Source organism: Oncorhynchus gorbuscha, unplaced genomic scaffold, assembly GCF_021184085.1.
Source record: "Oncorhynchus gorbuscha isolate QuinsamMale2020 ecotype Even-year unplaced genomic scaffold, OgorEven_v1.0 Un_scaffold_987, whole genome shotgun sequence".
Classification (NCBI taxonomy): domain Eukaryota; kingdom Metazoa; phylum Chordata; class Actinopteri; order Salmoniformes; family Salmonidae; genus Oncorhynchus; species Oncorhynchus gorbuscha.
This window is the reverse complement of record NW_025745909.1, coordinates 1-9,121: the sequence shown is the minus strand read 5'-3', so window position 1 is coordinate 9,121 and position 9,121 is coordinate 1. Positions and strand designations below refer to the sequence as shown.

Sequence of the window (9,121 nt, the reverse complement as noted above, 5' to 3'; positions counted from 1 at the left end):
CTATCTGAAGGTCCTGTATAAGGTTACTCAAGGGAATATAGATAGACATTTACCAGGGAATCATGTCTGTTCTACACAACACATTTCTATCTGAAGCTCCCCCTAGTGGTGGGCGATGGTGTGGCAGCCAACAACAGCTCCCCTAGTGGTGGGTGGTGGTATGGCAGTCAGCAACAGCTCCCCTAGTGGTGGTATGGCGGTCAGTAGCAGCTCTCCTAGTGGTGGGTGGTATTAAGGCGGTCAGCAACAGCTCTCCCTAGTGGTGGGTGGTGGTATGGCAATCAGCAACAGCTCCCTAGTGGTGGGTGGTGGTATGGCAGTCAGCAACAGCTCCCCTAGTGGTGGGTGGTGGTGTGGCAGGCAGCAACAGCTCCCCTAGTGGTGGGTGGTGGTATGGCGGTCAGTAGCAGCCCTAGTGGTGGGTGGTGGTATGGCAGTCAGCAACAGCTCCCCTAGTGGTGGGTGATGTTATGGTGGTCAGTAGCAGCTCTCCTAGTGGTGGGTGGTGGTATGGCAGTCAGCAACAGCTCCCCTAGTGGTGGGTGATGTTATGGTGGTCAGTAGCAGCTTTCCTAGTGGTAGGGCGGTGGGTGGTGGTAGGGCGGTGGGTGGTGGTAGGGCGGTGGGTGGTGGTATGGCGGTCAGCAACAGCTCCCTAGTGGTGGGTGGTGGTAGGGTGGTCAGCAGCAGCTCCCCTAGTGGTGGGTGGTGGTAGAGCGGTGGGTGGTGGTATGGCGGTCAGCAACAGCTCCCCTAGTGGTGGGTGGTGGTATGGCGGTCAGCAACAGCTCCCCTAGTGGTGGGTGGTGGTAGGGTGGTCAGCAGCAGCGTGGCTTGTCCACGTGGATAATGCGGTTGCAACGAGGACAGGAGTGGTACGCATCCTTAAAGTGTTTCATGAAGAACGGGATCAGACAGCAGCCCACTACCAACCTGGGAGAGAGAGGGGAGATAGGAGGAGATGGGGAGAGTGGAAGGGGTGGGGGAGAGAGGGGGATAGGAGGAGATGGGGAGAGTGGAAGGGGTGGGGGGGAGAGAGGGGGATAGGAGGAGATGGGGAGAGTGGAATGGGTGGGGGAGAGAGGGGGATAGGAGGAGATGGGGAGAGTGGAAGGGGTGGGGAGAGAGGGGGATAGGAGGAGATGGGGAGAGTGGAAGGGGTGGGGAGAGAGGGGGATAGGAGGAGATGGGGAGAGTGGAAGGGGTGGGGGAGAGAGGGGGATAGGAGGAGATGGGGGAGAGAGGGGGATAGGAGGAGATGGGGAGAGAGGGGATAGGAGGAGATGGGGAGAGTGGAAGGGTGGGGGAGAGGGGTGGGAGATGGATGGGGAGAAGGGTGGGAGAGAGACATGGTGTTCAGTTGATTTTAGACAATTCTCTCAAAAGTATCAACACATTCGATAACTCCTCCCCTTCTTTACTCCCCTTCAGAGGATGAAGAACACTTTATGGGTCCCTCTGTTCCCCTCTATCCCCCAACCCTCCTCTTCTTCACTCACCCACAGAGGATGAAGACCACTTTATGGGTCCCTCTGTTCCCCTCTATCACCCCACCCTCCTCTTCTTCACTCACCCACAGAGGATGAAGACCACTTTATGGGTCCCTCTGTTCCCCTCTATCCCCCAACCCACCTCTTCTTCACTCACCCACAGAGGATGAAGACCACTTTATGGGTCCCTCTGTTCCCCTCTATCCCCCCCACCCTCCTCTTCTTCACTCACCCACAGAGGATGAAGACCACTTTATGGGTCCCTCTGTTCCCCTCTATCCTCCCACCCCCACCCTCCTCTTCTTCACTCACCCTCAGAGGATGAAGACCACTATGGGTCCTCTGTTCCCCTCTATCCCCCCACAGTCCTCTTCTTCACTCACCCACAGAGGATGAAGATCACTGGGTCCCTCTGTTCCCCTCTATCCCTCCCACCCTCCCCCCATCCCCTTCTTTACTCACCCACAGAGGATGAAGAGGATGCACATGAGCCAGGCGTAGGCTCCGACTTTATAGGTCACGTTCGTCATCACCTGTTGTTGACAGGAAGTACAGGTGGTCATGCCCTCTGAACGGCCCAGTTCTGTGTCATAACTCACAAACTTCTGAGTGGGAGTTTCCCCACCTCCTCCAATACCACCTCCTCCACTGGTGTACACTAGGGAAGAGAGAGAAGAGGACAAGTTATATTTTGTCTGGCTCCAACACTGCTGGTATAGAGGGAACAGGGAGACAAAGATGGTATAATGGGTAGAGAGATACTTCTGCTGCCTTCAAAATAATCTCCTTGGAACCTGGGAATTTACCAGTTATAAATACGTCATGATTGCGTTCAAGTTTCTTTTGAAGTCAGAACAATTCTTCGACCAAATGAGATTTCATTTTAGCTCGCTAGACGAGCTAGCTGGTGTTGCTGCAGTTCTGGTGTTGTGTGCTTGCGGACAGTATACAGTGCCTTGCGAAAGTATTCGGCCCCCTTGAAGTTTGCGACCTTTTGCCACATTTCAGGCTTCAAACATAAAGATATAAAATTGTATTTTTTGTGAAGAATCAACAAGTGGGACACAATCATGAAGTGGAACGACATTTATTGGATATTTCAAACTTTTTTAACAAATCAAAAACTGAAAAATTGGGCGTGCAAAATTAGGCAGTGTACACGAGGCTTAGGACAGGAAGTGCTTACCTGGCTTTCCCTGAGACTGAGACTGAAACACAGAGTAGTCACTGGAGGGGATGGTGGAGGAAGGAGGGTTGAAGGGGGTATGGACATGATATACCTTCACCCCACTATCACCTTGTCCTTCAACTGGAAGAGAGAGGGAGGGAGGGAGGGAGGGAGGGAGGGAGGGGTGAGAGGGAGGGAGGGAGGGAGGGAGGGTGAGATGAGGGAGAGAATTGCGGGGGTTTGATGGAGAGATAGAGAAAGAGAGAGTTGATTAGATAGCTCCAATATGTAAAATATACTGAGTACAATCTATAGCAAGTAACACCTGGCACTTTTGATACACAGGTACATTAACAACCTGGGACGTAACCTATATGATACACAGGTACAGTAACAACCTGGGACATAACCTATATGATACACAGGTACAGTATAGTAACAACCTGGGACGTAACCTATATGATACACAGGTACAGTAACAACCTGGGACGTAACCTATATGATACACAGGTACAGTAAGAACCTGGGACATAACCTATATGATACACAGGTACAGTAACAACCTGGGACATAACCTATATGATACACAGGTACAGTAACAACCTGGGACGTAACCTATATGATACACAGGTACAGTAACAACCTGGGACATAACCTATATGATACACAGGTACAGTAACAACCTGGGACATAACCTATATGATACACAGGTACAGTATAGTAACAACCTGGGACGTAACCTATATGATACACAGGTACAGTAACAACCTGGGACGTAACCTATATGATACACAGGTACAGTAACAACCTGGGACGTAACCTATATGATACACAGGTACAGTAACAACCTGGGACGTAACCTATATGATACACAGGTACAGTATAGTAACAACCTGGGACGTAACCTATATGATACACAGGTACAGTAACAACCTGGGACATAACCTATATGATACACAGGTACAGTATAGTAACAACCTGGGACGTAACCTATATGATACACAGGTACAGTAACAACCTGGGACGTAACCTATATGATACACAGGTACAGTAACAACCTGGGACGTAACCTATATGATACACAGGTACAGTAACAACCTGGGACATAACCTATATGATACACAGGTACAGTAACAACCTGGGACATAACCTATATGATACACAGGTACAGTATAGTAACAACCTGGGACGTAACCTATATGATACACAGGTACAGTAACAACCTGGGACGTAACCTATATGATACACAGGTACAGTAACAACCTGGGACATAACCTATATGATACACAGGTACAGTAACAACCTGGGACGTAACCTATATGATACACAGGTACAGTAACAACCTGGGACATAACCTATATGATACACAGGTACAGTAACAACCTGGGACATAACCTATATGATACACAGGTACAGTATAGTAACAACCTGGGACGTAACCTATATGATACACAGGTACAGTAACAACCTGGGACGTAACCTATATGATACACAGGTACAGTAACAACCTGGGACATAACCTATATGATACTCAGGTACAGTACAGTAACAACCTGGGACATAACCTATATGATACACAGGTACAGTAACAACCTGGGACGTAACCTATATGATACACAGGTACAGTAACAACCTGGGACATAACCTATATGATACACAGGTACAGTAACAACCTGGGACATAACCTATATGATACACAGGTACAGTATAGTAACAACCTGGGACGTAACCTATATGATACACAGGTACAGTAACAACCTGGGACGTAACCTATATGATACACAGGTACAGTAACAACCTGGGACATAACCTATATGATACACAGGTACAGTAACAACCTGGGACGTAACCTATATGATACACAGGTACAGTAACAACCTGGGACGTAACCTATATGATACACAGGTACAGTAACAACCTGGGACATAACCTATATGATACACAGGTACAGTAACAACCTGGGACATAACCTATATGATACACAGGTACAGTAACAACCTGGGACGTAACCTATATGATACACAGGTACAGTAACAACCTGGGACATAACCTATATGATACACAGGTACAGTACAGTAACAACCTGGGACGTAACCTATATGATACTCAGGTACAGTACAGTAACAACCTGGGACATAACCTATATGATACACAGGTACAGTAAGTAACAACCTGGGACATAACCTATATGATACACAGGTACAGTAACAACCTGGGACGTAACCTATATGATACACAGGTACAGTAACAACCTGGGACATAACCTATATGATACTCAGGTACAGTACAGTAACAACCTGGGACATAACCTATATGATACTCAGGTACAGTAACAACCTGGGACATAACCTATATGATACTCAGGTACAGTACAGTAACAACCTGGGACGTAACCTATATGATACTCAGGTACAGTACAGTAACAACCTGGGACATAACCTATATGATACACAGGTACAGTAACAACCTCGGACATAACCTATATGATACTCAGGTACAGTACAGTAACAACCTGGGACATAACCTATATGATACACAGGTACAGTACAGTAACAACCTGGGACATAACCTATATGATACTCAGGTACAGTACAGTAACAACCTGGGACATAACCTATATGATACACAGGTACAGTAACAACCTGGGACATAACCTATATGATACTCAGGTACAGTACAGTAACAACCTGGGACATAACCTATATGATACACAGGTACAGTAACAACCTGGGACGTAACCTATATGATACTCAGGTACAGTACAGTAACAACCTGGGACATAACCTACAGTATAGCTACAGCCTAGTATGTAATAGTACAATACAACTTGTCGCATGTCACAGAGAACAACAGAATGTTGACGTTGTCATGTCACAGAGAACAACAGAATGTTGACGTTGTCATGTCACAGAGAACAACAGAATGTTGACGTTGTCATGTCACAGAGAACAACAGAATGTTGACGTTGTCATGTCACAGAGAACAACAGAATGTTGACGTTGTCATGTCACAGAGAACAACAGAATGTTGACGTTGTCATGTCACAGAGAACAACAGAATGTTGACGTTGTCATGTCACAGAGAACAACAGAATGTTGACGCTGTCATGTCGCAGAGAACAACAGAATGTTGACGTTGTCATGTCACAGAGAACAACAGAATGTTGACGTTGTCATGTCGCAGAGAACAACAGAATGTTGACGTTGTCATGTCACAGAGAACAACAGAATGTTGACGTTGTCATGTCACAGAGAACAACAGAATGTTGACGTTGTCATGTCACAGAGAACAACAGGATGTTGACGTTGTCATGTCACAGAGAACAACAGAATGTTGACGTACCTGGTGTGTTGTAGGGTGGAGGTTCCTTTCCATTTACGCTCATTGTCCTCTGCCTGGGCTTTCTGTGAGAGGGGTCAGAGGTTAGGTGTGTCTACCATTTATTTGTACCTTTATTTAACCAGGCAAGTCAGTTAAGAACAAATGCTTATTTTCAATGACGGCCTAGGAACAGTGGATTAACTGCCTGTTCAGGGGCAGAACCACAGATTTGTACCTTGTCAGCTCGGGGTTTGAACTTGCAACCTTTCAGTTACTAGTCCAATGCTCTAACCACTAGCGCACCCTGCCACACCAGGTGTGTCTACCATAAGCACTGTAACATCAGTGCGAGCCAGGCTCATCAGGACTGAATCAACCAATCATCATCTCCGAAACAAGACTTGAATCAGGTGTGTTTTACAGTCAGGTCTGGAGTGAGAGGCTTCATAAGCTCTACAAAAACCCGATTATTTCACAAATCATCTATAAGCGCTTGCAACCTCTATACATGGTGTATAAAGGGTGACATATGAACCATTTACAGGTTAAATTGCCCAATGTGACATAAAGCGCTATGTTTACACACCATTTATAGAGGATAACATACACGTATAGGTGATTAGAGAAGCATTTATGTAGCGCTTATGAAGCCTCTATGGGCTACCGATAAGCCTTGACACAGTTGTAATTGGTTTAAAAGTGGGACTGAAGTGAGGCCTTAGATATGAAGTCAGCCCCTGTAAAATGTGTGCCACTGCCTACGTTAAAACAATGCCAGTCCAACCCAGGCTGATATAATGCCAGTCCAACCCAGGCTGATATAATGCCAGTCCAACCCAGGCTGATATAACGCCAGTCCAACCCAGGCTGACACAATGCCAGTCCAACCCAGGCTGACACAATGCCAGTCCAACCCAGGCTGATACAATGCCAGTCCAACCCAGGCTGATACAATGCCAGTCCAACCCAGGCTGATATAATGCCAGTCCAACCCAGGCTGATATAATGCCAGTCCAACCCAGGCTGATATAATGCCAGTCCAACCCAGGCTGATATAATGCCAGTCCAACCCAGGCTGATACAATGCCAGTCTAACCCAGGCTGATACAATGCCAGTCTAACCCAGGCTGACATAATGCTCTATTCAGCCACTAGGTGGTGTTACAACACAAGGTACGGAGAACACACACACACACACACACACACACACACACACACACACACACACACACACACACACACACACACACACACACACACACACACACACACACACACACACACACACACACACACACACACACACACACACACACACAGTCATACATTCACTCCACAGCTGAAACCTGTCATTCAGCATACTCCACAGACTAATAGTTATGGTAAGAATGAGCTGAACAAACCTCACAGTCCTGTAGTTATTCAGGGAGTGTCGTTTTGTGTCCTCTAAAGGTTATAGGCGGGGCTTCACTAGTCTCAGTATCAGTCTGTTTAACATTCCTCTCCTTGTCCTCCATGTCAGATGTTCAGCATAAAGTGGAATGACGGCTAAACAGACTGGTACCCAAAACTTGAATTTAGAGAGCTATATTTTTGGGGGGGTTTCCATTAGCCACATTACTATGGCAACATCTACTCTACTTCCTGAATTCCACAAAGAAGAAACATTTACAAAACGACCACGGGAATATGGGGACAAATACAAAACCTTGGACTATTTTAATACAGGGAATTTGTTCAAATACTTTTGGTCCCGTAAACTGAGGGGACTATTATGTACAGAAAGGGCTGTCATCTCTAAACGGTTCACCTGATACAGATGGAAATATACCCTCAAATGAAAGTCTGCTCTCTGACCTTTAACCTCATAGACATCAAAAACAACAACTAATATTTCACTGTCCCCAATACGTTTGTAGCTCACTGTGTCTGACCCCAATCCACAAACAGAAGAACATTTATATAGTGAGATGATCTCATTCTACAGCGACCAAATCTCATCTCACTACTGGATCAGTGTTGTGTTGCTGCTACAATCCTGACTTCTGCAAAGCAGGGAATTCTGAGACCAGGACTTCTGCAAAGCAGGGAATTCTGAGACCAGGACTTCTGCAAAGCAGGGAATTCTGAGACCAGGACTTCTGCAAAAAGCAGGGAATTCTGAAACCAGGACTTTGCAAAGCAGGGAATTCTGAGACCAGGACTTCTGCAAAGCAGGGAATTCTGAAACCAGGACTTTGCAAAGCCAGGAATTCTGAGACCAGGACTTCTGCAAAGCAGGAATTCTGAGACCAGGACTTCTGCAAAGCAGGGAATTCTGAGACCAGGACTTCTGCAAAGCAGGAATTCTGAGACCAGGACTTCTGCAAAGCAGGGAATTCTGAGACCAGGACTTCTGCAAAGCAGGGAATTCTGAGACCAGGACTTCTGCAAAGCAGGGAATTCTGAAACCAGGACTTTTGCAAAGCAGGGAATTCTGAGACCAGGACTTCTGCAAAGCAGGGAATTCTGAGACCAGGACTTCTGGAAAGCAGGGAATTCTGAGACCAGGACTTCTGCAAAGCAGGGAATTCTGAGACCAGACTTCTGCAAAGCAGGGAATTCTGAGACCAGGACTTCTGCAAAGCAGGAATTCTGAGACCAGGACTTCTGCAAAGCAGGGAATTCTGAGACCAGACTTCTGCAAAGCAGGGAATTCTGAGACCAGGACTTCTGCAAAGCAGGGAATTCTGAGACCAGGACTTCTGCAAAGCAGGAATTCTGAGACCAGGACTTCTGCAAAGCAGGGAATTCCTGAGACCAGGACTTCTGCAAAGCAGGGAATTCTGAAACCAGGACTTCTGCAAAGCAGGGAATTCTGAGACCAGGACTTCTGCAAAGCAGGAATTCTGAGACCAGGACTTCTGCAAAGTAGGGGAATTCTGAGACCAGGACTTCTGCAAAGCAGGGAATTCTGAGACCAGGACTTTTGCAAAGCAGGGAATTCTAGAGACCAGGACTTCTGAGAGGAATTCTGAGACCAGGACTTTTGCAAAGCAGGGAATTCTGAGACCAGGACTTCTGCAAAGCAGGGAATTCTGAGACCAGGACTTCTGGAAAGCAGGAATTCTGAGACCAGGACTTCTGCAAAGCAGGGAATTCT

The 9,121-nt window shown here is 46.8% G+C and overlaps 1 protein-coding gene across 1 annotated transcript; it reads right to left on the bottom strand.

Moving 5' to 3' along the window:
• Positions 1-659: 659 nt before the first annotated feature.
• On the bottom strand, positions 660-6,131 carry LOC124020925 (lipopolysaccharide-induced tumor necrosis factor-alpha factor homolog). The gene is made up of 4 exons (XM_046336237.1): positions 6,001-6,131; positions 2,677-2,799; positions 1,953-2,148; positions 660-933 (listed from the first exon to the last, which is right to left on the bottom strand). Exons 1-4 carry the CDS (start codon positions 6,041-6,043, stop codon positions 819-821), a joined length of 477 nt encoding a protein of 158 aa, XP_046192193.1. The 5' UTR covers positions 6,044-6,131; the 3' UTR covers positions 660-818.
• Positions 6,132-9,121: the final 2,990 nt, after the last annotated feature.

Excerpts from the sequence above, each read along its gene's own strand:
- LOC124020925 (XM_046336237.1), bottom strand. The coding sequence starts at position 6,043 with ATGAGCGTAAATGGAAAGGAACCTCCACCCTACAACACACCAG. Across the intron at positions 2,800-6,000 it reads TCCACCCTACAACACACCAG|TTGAAGGACAAGGTGATAGT; the intron begins GTACGTCAACAT and ends TCTCTCTTCCAG. Across the intron at positions 2,149-2,676 it reads TCAGTCTCAGGGAAAGCCAG|TGTACACCAGTGGAGGAGGT; the intron begins GTAAGCACTTCC and ends TCTCTTCCCTAG.